The following is an 18,942-nucleotide window of genomic DNA, read 5'->3' as shown; positions in this document are numbered from 1 at the left end:
CTTTTTGAACCACTCTCATGATGTAGCTTTACATGTTCAACAATAATCAAATGAGTGACCAAGTCTTCAGTTCACAGAGAAGGCTCTTTTTTTTTTTTTTTTTTAGATTGAATTAGAAGATTACCATCAATTCCATTTGGACACAGAGGACTTGATAGAATACAAAGCTTTACATCACACCCATTAACACAATCTAATTCCAACTCTTAAGGCGGTGCCTTCCCTCCAGTTAGGCAGACACTTTCCAATGATAATGTTCTCTCTTTTACCACTCAAAGCCTGTGTTCAGCCTGGGACCAGTGCCAGACTGTCTCATTTGGAATAAATCTTTGTTGGCAGTGTGTCTGAGTGTCTTTGTCAAACCCAGTGTCTCCTCTGCTGACAGATTACTAAATCTGCTTTAAAGGAACACAGTAGTCTAATACCTAGAGAAATGTGTTTCTTCATTTCTGTACATCCATGATAGAGACAGACCTCAAATTTACTCTGGAAGTCCCAATACACACTCTCTCCAAGAGGAGTCCACAGGAGGAAGACAGCACTGTCTTACGGATTCAGTGAATACATTTCCCATGTAAAACAGCTGACCTGGCTGCACAAAAAGTGAAAATTATACCTATGAACAACTCCCAAACTGACCTTTGTATGTCTCTGGTGTATTTCATTATCTATGTGCACCAACATGTGCAATATATAAATGTGACGTTGTAGTTATGTGGTAGAAGTCTAGGCCAGACTGACATTTTCTCATTGTTGCACATTTCACGGAAAGAACAGAGGTTTCAAACATTACTGAGATCTTTAATTATTTTATTGATATATACTTCAAGACAGACATCAGACTATATTTAGCATCAATAAATTAATTGAATCAATACTAATTAGGATGTAGAGCAGAGGTTCTCAACTTGTTTTGTCCAAGGGTCAGAATTTTGCCAGCAGGCAGTGTGGGGGTCGACGGTGTTTGTTGCTGGCAGCTGTTATGATAAAGATTTACAATGTCCTGTGGGCAATATGATCAGAACGTACATAATCACTACGTGAAGGGATTGCAGCAGGTACAGCAGAGTGCAATGCAGGCATGGCAGAGCAACCCAGAGGGCAGAGCATACACGGTTTGAATATTCTGCCCTGTTGGACAGGGTGCATTAAATCTACGTTGCAGGGAGTGGAGTAAGTGATGTGTTGCTCATTTACTGTACTCATTAATTTTCCTTTTTGGAATGCTGCATTGTACACTATGACACCAGTCAGTGAAGCATGACACACTGGAATATTGCTTTAATATGTTAGACGGCCTTTCAAATTCAAAGTGACAAACTGTGAGCTGCCATGAGAGCAGGGCATCAAAGCATGTAATGTTTCTCTGATGGTCCAACACTTCAAAAAAAGAAATGCATGTAATTAACTGTATTCATTGTTGGGTTGATGTTTATATATGTTAGCAAGCATGCGTGTAAAATATGTCTTGTTTTTTTTTGTCATTGTGATAGATATATTTAATTTCAAAGTAGGTGAAAAAGTGTAGGGAATAAATGATAAACAATTTGTAAGACTTTAGCTTTAAGGCTAATGCTTAACTCTGAGACAGTCATTTATAGTGTTGCTCAGCAAATATCCTGTCATTAGGCTTAATACAAATTACTGTAGCCACATGACAGCTTTAATAGAGGTCTGCCAATTACCACAAGGCAACATAAAAACCTATTGTGGTAAAGAGGTCTAATAATTCCTCATCTCTTATTTCTTGGATGCCTTCATCTCCACGACCTTGCGCAAGACTTCAAGGATGTCTTCCTTGTTGTTTAAGATGTTGTAAGCTGTCAACTCCACCAGAGCCTCAAAGTCCTCTTCTGAGTAGGTCATGTTCTTGGTGGTGTACGGAGACTCTCCGGTGCTCACATCCACCTCCCCAGCTTTTATTTCTTCCTCAGTCTCACGCTTCACACCTGTAAAATCATATGACATTAATACGACTGGTTCAATCATGTTTCGTATAATCCATCCATCCATCTATCATCTATGTTGCCATTTCAGAATAAATGAGTGGCAAAAAGACTGGCTACATTCAGTGAGAGATGAAAAAGGAGCCATAAACTTTTATGGCATATTTTGGAGAAAATAAACATCAATAAATCAATGTCTTAATACTCTGAATATGAATGGACATCTTGTAACGCTGTGTAACTCATGTGATGTGTACAATGAAATTAGTGAAATGAAATATGTCAGCTGATTAGTTCATGTCCCCTGTGGTTGCGTTGAACATCAGCTGCAGTTAGCAGAGTATGTGCTGCCCTGTTGGCCTTGGGATGAAGGTTCATACCATGACCCACAACGAACGCGTCTGGCCAGGGGACCATTGCATGTCATCACATTTCCAAATTTCCTGTAATCCCTCTACTGTAGCTATTTAATAAGGGCATAAAATACACAAGTAATACTAAAAATAAATATAATTATCAATGACCTTCTTCCTTCTGAAGTGATCCTCACTGCTCCATGACTTCCACGATAACTTGACTAGCCTGAATCATAAATCTTGTAGGAACTTTTCCTATTGTTATAATGAAGTAGTAAAAGCAACACTGTTTCAGTAAAATTCAGCCACTTAAAATCGGCATACCGGGACGTTTGAAGTGTTTATATGTGACATTGACAAGTGGGAAAAGAACCACTATCGGGGCCTTGGGATTCTCCTTGTCCTCGAAGATGTAGATCTCCTTCTGAGGCTCCTTTTCCAGACTGTCAAAGTCAGCATTGGGAAAGGGCATGTCATGGTCTTTGCAGTAAGCTGCTGTCTTCCTTAGGACCTGACAGATTAGACATGATCATAAAGAGAAATGTTAACTGATTTATGGAATATAATCAGGAACCAGTCTGTTTCTTCCTGGATGAGCTCCTACCTTGAGGATGTGCCCCGGGTCCCATGAGTAACTCAGAGTTATGATGAGATCCACATCTCTCTCTGGCCGCAGGACAGGCACACAGCCAATATTGATGGCATGACCAGAATCGACCAGGCACAGGGTGGAGTCACTGGGTGTCATTTGGTTTGGGAAAGCATCCGGATGGGTCTCTGGACAGAAAATAGAAAATAATAACAAATAAGCTTTCAGACAGTCTGTTCTTAGGCAACCATTGTATGCAAGGATGCTGCCTTGGACCAGCAGGCTACGTAAGGGTCCTGAAACCAAGGAAGTGAGTAATATATGTATATTCTAGTGACTTCAATATCTGTGTTATAAACTTGGTTCTTGCAGTGTGTCCTACACTGCTGGCTCTAATTGGCCTCAGTTACTCTGCAAATTCAGCATATTGAGTTAAAGCAAACATAACTCTTTTGTGTATTTGGCTGTGTGTTCTGTCAAAATGCTTCTCAGTATGCTATGACAGGGCAGCTGTATAGCCAGACCTTCTCTGGAAAGTCAAGTTGTGGAAGAGCATTCTGTGTTTTCCTTTGATCCAAGATTGCAGAGTAAAACAAGGGTCAAGATGGGGTGTATCACCCCCTATCTATTCATAATTCTCCTTCTCCCTTTCTTAATCAAAACCTGCCTCCTGATTCAGAATAGATGGACAGCTCTTATATTAAGACATTTATGGCTGAGTCCAAGCTTTCCAGAGCCCCACTAGCCACTAACTGAGAAGCACGAAACTGCACCTCCACCAGCAATACACAGAGCACAAACTGCTGTGTTCATAAGGCAGTTGCTCTTCCCACAGCACTAACAGGAGCATGGAGCCCCCACCAGAATAATCATCAAATCCCTGTGGTCCTATCAACAGAGATGTCTTGAGCATCAGATGGAAAGACGAACACACAAACAAATCAGTGTCCTAGAGGAAGCGAACACTGACCGCCTTGCCACCAGCATCACTGAACACCAGCTCAGCTGAACAAGATGACTGAGTCAGGTCTACCACAACAGACACATAGCTGCTAGAGGTGAAAGTGTACTGTGCATGCAGCATATCAACAAGCAGGACTGGGGGAGCCTACCTTTCCAGGACACAAAGTTGCTGTTTTTATTGTAATCCCAGTGCAGGAAGAGACCACGCATGAAATTGTACATTTGAGCGATGACTGGACGACTTTTGAGGAAATTAGTCAACATGGAGGCGATATCGGTGAGTGGATTTATCAGGTATGTGTCCAGAGTCGATGGTTCAGTGTCAACCTCTGTCAAAAGAACACAACATACATGTCACTTAGAAAGTTCTGTAAACATGGAGTGTCAGCACTTTGTAGACTATGGTAGCATATAATACTGTAAAAGCTTTTAAAGTACTGTTATATGCTTTGCTGTGTAAACAATGAACGTAATGACTTAAGAAAATGCTTTAAATGATCAGGATGATAATATCTTATATTTTTCTTATTGTCAACAATCCCATGAAATGACCACAAACAACAATCAATTGATCCCACTAACAAGTATTGTTCAACCGAAGCCTGATATATCTTAATCCAGACCTCTGTTGATCAATGAACAGCCATCGCAGTGACAGTGTCATTATGATGAACATGGGCACTGCAGTCGGATTTTAGTCCATCCCACATATAACGTCATGCTGCCTTATTGTAAGTTCTCATAGAACACCAAAATCTCTTTAAACAGTCAACACTATTCACTCCAGTTTGAATGACATTTGTTAAACATCATGGTGGCCAAGTAGATATTTTAGGAAATTGCTGAACCTTCTTAAAAACCAAAGTAAATATTTGTGAACTATTTTCAAAGGTTTACATCTTCAGTAGAAACCAACGGGCTTGACACTATAGGTGTCAAAGTACTGAATTGGAATACCACATGATTGGTTTTGGTCTTTAATAGGATTTACAAGAGATTCATAGAGAGCTGTACCTAATGTGCTGACATCTGGTCCAAGCCAGGGGCTCCAAGAAGGCTCGGACCCAGTGGCAAACGTCCAGAGCTGGGTCAGGTTGATAGAAAATGCACTGCTCCATATTCCTGACAGGGTTGAAAAATGAAAATAAAACACTGGACTGCTTTGAATTTGTATTGTAGTACTGTACACTGACTGCCGTGGTCTTACCCATCAGATATGGGAGGCGGACTTCTGTGTGCCTCTTGATGATGTGACCGAGGAAGAACTCACTCCCAAAGTCCTCAGTTTGGACAAACGCCCCGTACTTCTGGATGCCCACCTCATAGGGGGTGAACTCACACCACTCTGTCAAAAAGATTTGTTACAGCATTAGAACAAATTCAATCATTCTCTAACAAGTTTCACTTTCATAACGGGTGTGTTTGTTTGCAGAGTCTTTAGTTGGAGCCTATCCCAGCCGTCTCTCGGGCAAAGGCAGGGGACACCCTGGGCAGGTCGTAGCCATCAACATTCGCATGTGATATGCTGTATACTGTACTGTACGTCCTTGGGCTTAAATGACTTTACACAAAAGTGCCCAGGATTACAAGATGATATTTCAGCTATTACAATTAATGTACAAATGAAACATATCTTCCAGAATAATTACCAGCTTCAGATTCACAGCCTGATAACTTGTCCTTCATGTTGACAGCAGTGTATATAGGTAAAGGGTTTTGCCCTTCATCCACTGCCAACTGCTGCTCAGACAGGGTGCTGTTGACTTTCTGTAATTGCAACCACATATAACAAATATTACTTGAAGAAAAAAGTAGTCTCTGCACCCTAATTTTAAGCCTTTAAAGTAAGATCTAATTTAAAGTGATAGCAAAGTGTTCGGTTACTCACTTTCCCAAAGACAAGATGCTCAAAGATCAGGCCCACCATGTCAATGAGTGACACAATATAACCTTCGTTTGCCCTCTCTGTCATTTCCTCACTGTAATAGCACAGTTTCTCAGGACAGAAGACACTTAGAAAGCTCTTGGTCATCTGTTTCTTCGCTGCTGTGATGGTACTGTCTATGTCCTGCTGTGACCAGTTAGCGTCCTGATACAGAACAGACATAGCCCTGTTCACATGGAAAATAGTGTTAAGGGGATGCAATTATCAAAAAACAACTCATATAACCAGGTAAATAAATGCAAAACAAAATACTCAGCATAGGGTTTGCCAACAATCTTGACCATAACTCTGTTTTTAGGTGTGGCCTCTCTGAAAGGCCTGCACCAATAATTTTATTTGAGACGCATCACATTTTACTTCATGGTAAATGAACTGCACTTATATAGCCCTTTTTCTACCTTAAAGGACAAAGCGCATCACAATTTGTCTCTGATTCACCCACACAAACCAATGCAGTGTGCCGGCTGTATCTGTTCTTTGGTAATTAATTGGTTGATTATTTCCCATTAGAGGAGTTAGAGGTGGTATAAATGAGTGTGATTATTGTATCTGTTATCTGTACTGGTTAATTATTAATGTGTGTTTGAGTTACGTGCAAGAGGACCTTAACTCATCTGGCCCAGGGGAGGGTCTGTTTTTTCTGCGATCCTCCATTCTGATGTAATGAAGCAACTTTACCAGCTAACCAAACAAGTCTGCTGTAGGCCCCTCAGCTGAACCAGCTCAACTGGTTTCCTCACCATGTGGATCCAGAAACACCAGTGATGTAGCTGACAGCATCCAGGAACCCTATATCCTTCAGGGCCCTCAGACTACCAAGCAGGCCGGTCATGGCTCTGCTCCCTCCCCCTGAAGCCACCACCGCTATAGTTGGCACCTGGGCAGAGGATAGAGAGTGGTGGTTCTCACAGATTGTTGAGGCTGTACTTCAACTTCAGTTTGTCTTGTCTGACTTTTGTTAACAACCAAATACCTGCCAAAGTAAAGACATTACCATCAGCCTCAGCTGCGCTTTGTGGTTTGTGCTAGTTAGCAAATGTTTGCATGCTAACATGCTAAAATAAAGGTGACTTAACTAAGGTGACCATGGTGAACATGATATCCTAGTGCTGTTTCATATCTTGGTCATGATGTCTGGCCCAAAATTTTTATCAAAGTCACATTGCGTAGGGGAGTGGATAAGAGAACAAGGGCAAAGATTTAGATATTTTTACAGCTGGAGTGCAGTACTTTTACATATGAATAACATTTAAGCCCTTGCCAAACTACCTCACACAATGATTGATTAAGCCAATCACCACCAGGTAAACCTCTCTGTATTTTAAAGTATACCAGTGTTTTTAAATATAACAATGTAATATTGTGAGAGAGGTACACTCTACCTTTTCAGGTTCTGGTTGTGAGCCAAGGCCCAAAACCTTCTGCAAAGCCTGTGCCACCACAACTTTCCTCTTCTTCAGAAACTCTTTCTCTTGAGGAGGGATGTCAAAGTCCAGACGAACCGCAAGAGGTTCCTCCTCACTGTGGATGTCCGAGGTAAAACAGGACACAAAGCTAAAAAGGGTTGTTTCGCTGACCTCTTCTGGGTGAGAGGGGTCATGTTTATTGCACCCCTGAGCACTCACAGTATCTGTGTTGTCTATGGTCAGAAGGATGCCCACATCTGTATACTTTTGGTCTGGGGCGTTTATGGATCGGTAGAGGTCCCTTAGTTCCAATGAGGGGAAATCTCAATGCTAAATCATACAGTGATATTTTAGACAGTGTTCTGCCAAGTTTGTTTCAGCAGTTTGAGTTTGCCCTTTTCCTGCTTCAACATTACAATACCTGTGTGCACAAAGCAGCTATTTAAAGAATCTTTAAAGAATGCTTTTCCAGTGTGGTGGCCTGACTGGCCTGCACAGAGTGCTGACCTCAACCCCATCCGAACTGGAGCGGCAACACCAGTGGTCGAGCTCACTGTTTCTGAGTCTGTTTTGTACACACATCTGACTCTTCTGTTGTTCTTCCTGATGTGTCTTCCATTTTTTAAAGGGTTTTTTAGGCAAGTTACTCCGTATCTGATTTGAGGGTCTAAGGATAGATAGTGATTATAGACAGTTTAGTGATATGTGATATTGGTGTATGTAGTGTGGCAGAATGGGAGAAAATCCCTGCAGCCCTCCCAGAAGAACAGCGGCTGTTACAGCAGCAGATCAGTGGTTTTGGAAAGAGGTGTTCAACAATCACATATTGGAGTAATATTTGGGTGTCCACATATACAATATAATGGAAGTAGAAAGCACCTTACCACTCATGTGTTTCCACATTTACATCCACTGTGTCCTGTGATGGAGAATATGCCACATTACAACAAAACAAATAGAATTTGAGATTTCTTATATTGACATTTCCTGTCTTCAGTGGTCAACAGGCATACATGTATTCCAGCTTTCAGCACTAGCTTTAGTTAAAAACCACCAGGCGTACATAGTCTATGTGACTGTAGCATCTTTGGAATTAATCAAATGTTTGCAGAGAAAATCCTTGAAAGCTGTTACAATATGTTCAGCTGGTCAAAACAAAAGGAGCAGTTAATCTAGTAGCACAAACTACTAAATTCTTACCTGATTAATAAGAAGGGACAATTTGCCTGCATGTTTGGCTGGTAGTGGCTTGACATTTACAGAAGATTTGATTGGATTGCCAGCAAACGAGTAATCAGATGTCTGACATACAAAGAGAGAACACGTTAAACGTTATGTTAAACATTCTTTGAGATTTTGATGAGTGTGTTAGTTTGTGAATAACATTAGGGTGACAACTTCTTTCCTTCCCTGTATGCTAAAGGAGGACAAGTAGGGTTGATCCAGAACAACCAATACTTGGCATCTGTCCGTCAAACAGGTAGCACTATCAGTTAAAACTCACTGCCACTTCCAGCTCTGTCTCCAACTCTCTGTTGACGAAGAAGCGCAGCTTGGCGGCTTCCTTTGCAATAAGTGTTTTACTCTCCTGAAAGGCGCCCCTCAGCTTCACCACCATGTCCCTAAAACCTGGAGAAAAAAGGAAATTTGCAAGGGAACAATATCACATGTTGATCTGTGAAAACTGGTCAGCAGCATTTGGTGTTGCTTCACAAGTCATTACTAATAGTTTTCATAATACCAAAGCCAGTCATTTGTCCTGAAGATGACTTCTCGAAGGATTCTGGATTTTGCTAATTGTGGCACATATGTTTTTCCACAGCCCGCTGAGCTTGGAAAAACTGAGCAAAACTTTTGAGACAGTCCAACAATAAAATTCTTTTGTTTCTAAGAAATTAATATACACATGTAATTGGTGTCAAAAGTGTAATTATTCAGAGAAATATATTTATATTATATTTGTCTGCAGTGTCAGCCTCCTACCCTTTCGGGTACCAAGTGACAGTATTGGTACTGCAATGATTTATGCAATATCTGTACGGATGAGCGCTAAAAACAATTTGTCAGACCACTACAGTTCCAACAGCCTGCAAATTTAACAAAGGCTAAACAGCCACATTTAGGCTGCAGCTTTCAAAGCCATCGTAAGTTTAATATCCATTCTACATTCAGCTCCTGTACAGTCTCTAACAAGGAAGTATCTGGTTCTGTAATGGCTGAGTGCTCCACTATGTTCACCAGCTATTCATCAACTTTATTGGTCTTCTGAGCTCCTTTGCAGACAAAAGCTGCCTCCTGCTGTTGCAAACGGTGAACCAAAACAGTAAACTTGCAGGCCGTGAAACCACAACAGCCTAATAGAGCTGAGGGGAATCACAGAGTTGAGTGATAGTTCACTGTGGGTTCATTACGATGAGCGATCCCTTCCACATTACAGTCATTTGATTTGAGCAGCTTGGCCCCCAATGAAGTTATTTTCCCTACAATCATATGAGTTGAAAGAGTCATTCATGCCTGTGAAGCTGGTCTGAATCCCTCCTTCCAATGAGTGAAACAACTATTTGAACAGGACAGTGACAGCTTTAAGTCATTTCAACCTGACTTATTGAATTGGACAGAACTGTAGCCTACGTACGTTCACTGCTTAGTAGTTTGTCCACATCGATGTCGACAGCAGAGAACGGGGCAGCCTGGAAGACACGGATCAGTTACTCTTGTTAGAGTCATCAAATCAAGATACATTCATATCTCATAACTGTTGGCACAAGCATCAGAACCTGCCTGGTCTGTGTTGTGAGGCAGTCTGATGCTCATGTATATCACTAATAGAATCACACTCTAATGCGCCGATTAATTTCCATGTCAAGTTAGGTTTGGCTGTACACCTTAGAGGCCTGCTTTCCTGTTGATTCCTTGTGTAATTTCATCACTTGAACAAATGATTGGCTGTTTACACACTTGCTACACAAACACACACAAGGTGAATCAGTGTCGCGAGTGTGGCGGTCGGTGTGCTGCCATTTTTGGTTTCACTCAATAACATGCAGAAAGTTACAGATTTCAGATTCAAGGGTTAAAGTTGTGATGCAACATCCTGGACTGTCCTGACAGGAGAGTCATGAACCGGGAGAGCGAGAGTGTGAGGACGGTCGGTCATCACCAGCGTGGAATAGCAGCAACTAGCTGGAATTTTACCACATCAAACTCAGAATCAAACCAGGGTTGATGATTGTTGTAACGGTGGAAAGACGAGAGTTTAATCTGGTTTGTGCTCAGTTTGAATGAAGTGTGTTTTACTATGAGGTAACCTGGTAATTAAGCTCAACTTAGTTCAGTAACAGAGAGACTTGAGTTCAGAAGGTGGACAGATGTACTGGCATTTCTGGTTACATGTTGGAATATTGTATCCATTTTCTGTTACATATGCAGTATTGTGGTCATTATATATATATATTTGGTATAAAGCATCGCTTGAAGTACAACCTCAACAATCTGTGAGAACCACCTCTCTCTATCCTCTGCCCAGGTGGCTTCAGGGGGAGGGACCAGAGCCGGGACCAGAACCTGGATGCTGTCAGTTACATCACTGGGTTCCTGGATGCTGTCAACACATCACTGGGTTCCTGGATGCTGTCAACACATCACTGGGTTCCTGGATGCTGTCAGTTACATCACTGGGTTCCTGGATGCTGTCAACACATCACTGGGTTCCTGGATGCTGTCAACACATCACTGGGTTCCTGGATGCTGTCAGTCACATCACATGGTGAGGAAACCAGTTGAGCTGGTTCAGCTGAGAGGCCCACAGCGGACTTGTTTGATTAGCTGGTAAAGTTGCTTCATTACATCAGAATGGAGAATCGCACGGACGTTAGGTGTCAAAATCTTTTTTTTCTTTATATTTTGTGAGTTTATTTCGTTTATTTATTTGACCAAAAAAGCTAAGAGAGCTTGTGAAATGTAGCAAACCTGCATCATCTCCCAGCTGAAGCTACAGTGGGCTTTACTGTCACACCTTCACCTCCTGAGGTATGAAGAGGCTAGCTGCTTAGCATGCTAACTTCAGCAGATATCTCTGCAGCACAACACACAGACGTCTCTGACAGCACATCAGGACTGTCGCTTCATCACATTCTGTTGGTCATGTTTGTTCATTTTTCAACTTTTGAAACGAACATCCTGGCACCTTGAAGAGGTCTGTAGTGGGTGTCCATTTTCAAATCAGTTTAAAGATTCAAATCAATTTCCACAGCTGAGTGCAGCTTTTTTTGATATAACACCATGATTGCAATTATACTTTCCTTGGGAATTACATGGCTGCTTATATTCCAGGCTGGTGATCATACTTATTCAGGGTTTCAGCTGACATGGAGGATGGCGGAGTGTATTTATTTAGACACACAAGCTGATGCCGTGTCAAACGTCTTACCAAAAGGATGCCATTAGTGAGATATTCACACGGGGGGTCCTCCCTACAAAGAAAGACATTCAGTTTGAACGAGATCAGAAGGTGTTTTAGAAAAACTGAAAAGCAAATTTCAGCTAAATATCTGGCAAGAAAGTAAACACGTTGATATATGAAACTCAGTTACCTCTGAAGCAGCTCAAACTCTATTTCCAGCGAGACGTCTGTCTATACAGAAGCACACAAGGGAATAACCTCCAATCAATCATTTGGTTAATGGCCATATTATAAACACATCCACACTAATATGAGCAAGAACATGACCTACACATGAAAACAACTGTTCTTCTTCTGAACGAGTACACCTGGCCACAGATCAGCCCAAATTTACAGCAATAGGTATTTTTCAATATTTTGTGGACGCCTTTACCTCAGGGTTTATGATGAAGACCTTGGTCTCCTTCGTCCCTACTGTGAGGTTGCTGATGTCAAACATAAGCGTAGAAATCAGGTCATCGCGTGCCAACATGTCCTCATCGTACATCTTGATCTCTAAAATGTTCTGGGGAAACAGCAGAGGAGCTCACTCTCAGCCAGTTAAAGCAGCTATCGGCTGTTTAGACTGTACCAAAAAAAGATGAAGCGATGCTGCGGTTTGAATGTTAATGTGCTCGTTCGATGTCACGCTGAGTGGACTCACTTTCACGTGGCTGGGGACCCTGAAGGAGAAGGTTTCATTCCACTCTGGGCTGTTATTGTTGGACACTGTCTTTGTGCGGCAGATCCTTGCCGTCGCAGTGGGGAGGGAGAGAATGACATAGCAGTCAGATTCAGACCCTGTAACAAAGAGACAGCAAAAGACGGGAAGATGGAAGCAGACGTCAGCTTCAGTACAGCGGCGATAAAGCAAAGCCCACTGTAGGTCACTGTATATGTCCCGTGTGAAAAGGTTTTAAAATATGACAATGATTTTAAAAAGTGATTGTCATTCCAAAAACAGGCAGGGCACAAATGTGTGACGTAAAAATCTTGTGATGTGAAAGCTGTTCTTACAGTAATCTTGGGACTGCTGTTGGCGTGCCCTCAGTACGGTGGCATTCAACGTCCAGTAGGAGACAGTTTCCTTCTGTTGAATGAGCCAAACAAAGCAATTATAACAAGATCTACACCATGACAACCTGTTCTTTTATTCTGGTGGACAGTTTTTGTTCCCCTTCCTGGAAAAGTGCAGCAGAACTGTTTTTGACAAAACCACCAAAACCACATGGAAGAAAGCCCAGAACAGCGATTGTGATCAAAATATGTGCAAACCAAAAAATTCCAAAAAAGCAGCGACACGGTGTAAAACATAAATGAAATCAGAAGGCAATCAACCTGCAAACTGCAAAACAGTTTTACGAAGTGTTCACTTATAACTCAAAGGTCTGCATCTGATTTATATTCAAGGTCAGACGTCTGGAACGATTGGTCATAACAGTATAATATTTAATCAGTTAATTAACATCCATCTCTTGTGATGGAGCCAGCATGAAGCCGAGGCAGACGAGGCTCAGACAGTTAGTGCATGTTTATTTCTGACTCAGACATATTACAGCTACATTTACACCACTGTACACATTCTGTAGCTGTGATTTAGGAGCTGATAGCAAATTCTCTGGTGTAACATTCATGTGTGAACCCTGCAGCAACAGCAAACAAGGCTCTCTCCAGCAGTCGCCATGACAACACTGTCAATCAAAGGGTAATAAGCCACATTAAAACCACATTCATCACAGGATCACTGAATGATCTGCAGGATCAAATGCAACGCCGCTATAAACACCACAAGCCAGTTATCCCTGTGCTAACTTTTCTGACACCTCCTGCTTAAAACCCAGAAAGTCAGAAGGATCGTGAGGCCCCGCTTTCACCGTCTGTATTCATACTGAAAATCAAGATCAAGCGAGCTTTTGCCCTTCTGCTCCACGGGAGGTTTCTGTCCTCCCTGAGCTCGCCTTAGGACACCTGTGTTACCATTTGACAGGTGCACCCCCCCAGTCAAACTGCAGTATATTCACTGTCATTAACACTTTATTGATCAACAGAAAATTTAATTCAAAATAGAAAACATGACACTTCATAACATACTGTAGCCTACTCCTAACATAAGCTGTGGCAGCAGTCCTCAACTGCATTTGCCTTAAGGTTAAAATATTTCAAAGCAAACACTGTGGGGGCCGGACTTAACATACACATATATCCCATGTTTGTTTGAGTTTTACATTATGTTTGGTTACAGTTTACATTACTTGCATAAAAGTTTAGTTCAGGTAATTACTTCAGTTCTGTATTCCATAAGTTAGTCATTGCTTTCTTTGTTACTCACCCTGACCTCCATCTTTTGAACTGAAGAAAAACCTGTTGGCGCACTTCCAGCATTTATACACTGGGTGACATCATCAGCGATGTCTGTGGGATATACCAAGTATGGGGTGGATACTTTAGGTTAAGTATGTTTTATTCATGCTGACTGTGATCTGTGTATGTATGGTTGTATTTGTATGGTATGTGGTGCAATGTGAAGTGGTTCAACATGGAGAGTGAATAACTTTATGACCTGCATGTTGTTCAGCAGGTACTGCAGTCACCTGCACCATATGTGGTATAGACCAGACTTGCTCCTGCCTGAAGGGGCTATTTAAGCAGCTGCTTTTTGGCTGTTACAGGATAGAGATGGGATTTATGGCTCTCTGAGGGGAGCCAGATCTTGGTGAGCCATTGCTTTCAAAGAGCTGTTCAAAAAACTGGCTCATTTGGCTCATTTTTATATTTATTAAGTTTTAAGAAGGCAGTCTGGCCTTAACTCGTTTTATCTTGGAAATAACCACTGGGAGGAATGAATTTAGATATCCCACCAATATGAGTTTGAATTATTCTAAAATATTGATTATAGCCTTATTTGACATGTGGGGATTAGATTTTATAGTCAGATCTGGATTAATTGTAAATATTCCACAGGGTGGCGCCATATCACTCTGCTTTGACAGTGATGTGAATTACCCTTTGTACAAATTCTGTGTATGAATGTAAACCATGACTTGAACACGTATAAACATTAAAAAACAAAGCAGGCTACAATGAATTTCTGCGCAAATTATTTGTGGAGCCTGACTTAAAAGAAATATTTTTTTGACAAATACTGCATTTAGCCTTACTGTCTGCCACGAGAGAAAAGTGTATCCAAAAGCTGCTTGTTTCCTTAAAGGATAACTTTAGTTTTTTACAACCTGGACTTTATTTGTAGCATTTAATACGACCATTTAGACACCCAGACAACTTTGGTGGCATTTGGAGTCGTTTTGAAGAAATTAGCCCCAGAAGAGCAGTGCGTATATCCGTATAATGCGAGTACTCGGGGCACCCGTGCGTAGCCTCTATAAACACATAATCTGCGGTGAAACTCGTTCATATTCCAATATTTTGTTATGATATGCTGGTGCTATTCCCCTCTGAGCCCGTGGTGGCATGTTATCAACATCCAGCGTCTCTAGACAACTACTTCTGACTAGATGATGTCATTACTGAACACCGGGCGCTGCGAGCAGCCGGCCACAACACGGCTAACTCTGCGGCGGTCGGCTAGTTTAGCTGTAGTTTGCGACTGTTATTTTTCACAAAATGGATGAATATTTTTCCGACTCTGAGGTGGTGGACGATGACTTTGTTTACGATGGACGTCCTTACCGTTTTGAACCAGAGTACACGGATGAGGAGCTCGTTGAAAGGAGGACGTGGAGGCAGAGAGAGGAACAGCTGACCAAACAACAACAAACGGCTGCGCGTCCACGAGTAGACGGTAACTGGTGGTGTTCTTGTGGACAATGTTCATCGATGACAACAGAGGAGGATGTGTCAATAAACGTCTGTATCACAACACTGGAGGATTTCCTCGCAATGATAAACCGGGCTGTGGTGGAGACGTTTTTTCGTGTCCCTAAAGTGAACTGGAAGACCCAGCCAAAGCCTGCAGGACCAAATGGGCAACTTTCGATTGAGTAAGTAGCTTACACACACGTATAGATTGTTTATTTGCCTTAGTTTTGTTTGCCAGACGTTTATCATTCCGCAGAAATCCTCCAGTGTTGTGATACAGACATTTATTGACACATCCAGACGCGTATCTCCTGGCCGCAAGTCCCACTCTGAGCAACAGAGGCATTCCTCCTCTGTTGTCATCGATGAACATTGTCCACAAGAACACCACCAGTTACCGTCTACTCGTGGACGCGCAGCCGTTTGTTGTTGTTTGGCCAGCTGTTCCTCTCTCTGCCTCCGCGTCCTCCTTTCAACGAGCTCCTCGTCCGTGTACTCTGGCTCAAAACGGTAAGGACGTCCATCGTAAACAAAGTAATCGTCCACCACCTCAGAGTCGGAAAAATATTCATCCATTTTGTGAAAAATAACAGTCGCGAACTACAGCTAAACTAGCCGACCGCCGCAGAGTTATGTTATGACTTCTGATGTCATCCACGTCACAAGTAGTTGTCTAGAGACGCTGGATGTTGATAACATGGGCTCAGAGGGGAATAGCACCAGCATATCATAACAAAATATTGGAATATGAACGAGTTTCGCCGCAGATTATGCGTTTATAGAGGCTACGCACGGGTGCCCCGAGTACTCGCATTATACGGATATACGCGCCGCTCCTCTGGGGCTAATTTCTTCAAAATGACTCCAAATGCCACCAAAGTTGTCGGGGTGTCTAAATGGTCGTATTTAATGCTACAAATAAAGTCCAGGTTGTAAAAAACAAAAGTTATCCTTTAATTGGCTCATTTCGTCGACGACGACGGACTGACTCTCCTCCTCCTCATTTTGACCGCTCACTGCTGTGGCTCTCCAAGGTAGGGGGGGCATTCACATGTTTCTGTGTTGTTGTTTTTTGTTTGTTTGTCTGTTTGTTTTGTTACTGGCGAACTCACGTGAAGGCAGCGTGCACAACGTGGCGTGATGCTATTTGCATATCTTATAAGCACCAGCTGAGCAGCGGGGGGGAGAATGGTTCCCAGCTGCGAATCGGTTCCCTTCGTTCATGTTAACGAGCCGTTCAAAAGAACCAGTTCGTTCGTGAACGTCACAAAACTATAGCAGGCTGAAGGTCAGAGTGAAGCTGTGTACACGTCATGTTGCCACCTGTGTTCAACCTGGACATAGTTTCTCAAGTCTGCCTCCTACAACCTTCCTAGCTGCTCTGGTCAGGCTTCCCCACAACAGCCCACTGAGGTCGTCCTCTCTCTCACCTCTGTCTCCCTCCCCCAGCCAGCTGCATTTGGCTACCTGGCTGGGTCTCATGGCTCCACGCATCCTCCAACCTTTTCTTGTTTCTGTGAAAGCATCTTTACCACTGACACAGCTACTGTGGACTGTTTGTGATTCACTTACATGAACAACAAAGATTAAAAAATAGTCAATGTGTAGTTGAATAGATAAAAGAACAGAAAAGACAGGACTAATTAGTTAGTGCATTTGGTGGCAGAAGCTGCCCTGCCCACTGAGTCCAGTGGAAATAGCAGTCAATGTTCACTTTATTTAACTTTGTAATTATATGTGAAACTGCATATTGTGCTTATTTATGTGTATTATTTAGCTGTGAAGTAGTTGTTGGAGCCTTCTCTAACCAGTAAGACGTTGTGTTTGCAGTTTTTGCCAAATATGGACATATGAACATCATCTTTTTTGTGTGGTCAGTAGATTCAGATTGTCTTTAGAAGGCTGTGTGTGGAGAGACCTTACCGCTGAGGCGATATCAGGGCGAAGACCGACAACTTTCTTCTGTTTTCTTTCTCAAAAAAAAAAAAGCATCAATTATTACAAACTAATTTCAAGGCTAGCTCCAAATAAAACATAACTTTAGAAAAACTGAGAAATGGATGAAAAACAGTTACCTTTCCAGCAGCTCAAAGGCCACCCAGAGTTTACCCTGGGACCACAGAGAAGGTGGAAAAGATGTGAATGTGTGAAACTCATGAATTTATGTTAAACTGTTGCATTTCATAACGCTGGGCTCGTTAGCAATGAATCACATATATAACAAGCATGTGTTATATGTAAGTATGGCATATATTATATTTTCCCAGAGTACAAGGTGATGACTTCAGATTTACAGTAAAATAATATTTTTTTGCTTGGCACTGGAGTTGAATCATCACAGTACCTTTTTCAAATCTCTTTGCAGATACTTCTGACTTACTTCATAGCGGTAATTATGGACAGTCATGTCTGGTTTTAGTTTCTCAAATCTGCCTTTTGGTTTTCTGCCAGACTTCCAGTCAACCAATATTTTTAGCTTGATTATGATGCAAATGTGTGTAATTGCTGCGAAGGTATGCTTGATAGTTTTACCCGAGGGTCTATGATGAATTCCTTGGATTCCTTTTTCCCTGCAGTCAGGCTGCTGACATCAAACTTTAGGGTGGAGATCAGGTTGTCCATCTTCAGAGGGTCCTCATCATACAGGAACATCTCGAGAGTTTTCTGGAAGTTTAACAACATTTTTACAGCAGGGTTTTGGTTTTGGAGTCCCTGGTAGATCCAGTGAGGGTCACAGAGTAGAGAGTATCATGTGTTTTACACACTGTAGCATACAGAAGCACCTTAAAGGAAAACTAATTAGTTATCTTACTTATACGTTACATTTCATTCTTCAGAAAAGACACATTTTTGTTTTGAGTTTAGCACAAAGTCATTTTTAAATGTCCTCAGAGACCAGTGATGAAGATATACCAGAACAAAAGCTGAATCATATAGAAGGTTCAAGGAGACACACCTTAGAGCGAGTTTTATTTTGTAGGAAACACCAACCGTTCCTGGTAGAATCCTACAAAAACTGTTTCAAATGTGATTCTTAGGGCGCGTGTTGTAAAATATTCAAACAAACAAACCATGTGTTCATACTGTACATGTAATATCTTTGTCACTGTGCTATATGCGTGTTAAACAGAGCAGCTGACGTAGTCAGTGGTCTCACCTTGAGATTATCGTTGACCTTGAAAGTAAAGGTTTCATTCCACTCTGGGTTTTTGCTGTTTGCCACAGTTTTTGTCCTGTAGACTCTTGTAGATGTGGAGGGGAGACATACAGTGACATAGCAGTCTGCTTCAGACCCTGGTGTTTGAAAGCATGGAAAAGATAAATAGACAGGATTAATGTATGGAGCATAGGTCCCTGCTCCTCGCTAACTAAAGTCGCCACTATCCAACAATCTTTTTTTTTTGTTGTCGTCTTTGTTCTCAAATGGTGCTGAATGTTGCAGTTAAAGGCCCTGAAAAGCCAGTTTCAGAGTACGGCTTT

At 41.9% G+C, this 18,942-nt stretch overlaps 1 protein-coding gene across 1 annotated transcript; it reads right to left on the bottom strand.

The window, feature by feature from the left end:
* Window positions 1-1,740: 1,740 nt before the first annotated feature.
* Window positions 1,741-18,114, bottom strand: LOC121614229 (cytosolic phospholipase A2 beta-like). Its single transcript, XM_041948045.1, has 21 exons — window positions 17,995-18,114; window positions 17,538-17,572; window positions 16,893-17,029; window positions 12,311-12,447; window positions 12,041-12,172; window positions 11,798-11,838; window positions 11,635-11,677; window positions 9,841-9,895; window positions 8,710-8,834; window positions 8,406-8,507; window positions 8,090-8,124; window positions 7,182-7,320; window positions 6,540-6,676; window positions 5,743-5,965; window positions 5,504-5,621; window positions 5,062-5,199; window positions 4,869-4,976; window positions 4,004-4,183; window positions 2,907-3,079; window positions 2,627-2,813; window positions 1,741-1,949 (listed from the first exon to the last, which is right to left on the bottom strand). The coding sequence occupies exons 1-21, from the start codon at window positions 18,112-18,114 to the stop codon at window positions 1,741-1,743; spliced, it is 2,574 nt and encodes an 857-aa protein (XP_041803979.1).
* Between the last annotated feature and the right edge of the window lie 828 nt (window positions 18,115-18,942).

Source organism: Chelmon rostratus, chromosome 11 (genome assembly GCF_017976325.1).
Source record: "Chelmon rostratus isolate fCheRos1 chromosome 11, fCheRos1.pri, whole genome shotgun sequence".
Lineage (NCBI taxonomy): Eukaryota > Metazoa > Chordata > Actinopteri > Chaetodontiformes > Chaetodontidae > Chelmon > Chelmon rostratus.
The sequence above is the reverse complement of the archived record's forward strand: the minus strand, read 5'-3'. Positions and strand labels throughout refer to the sequence as shown.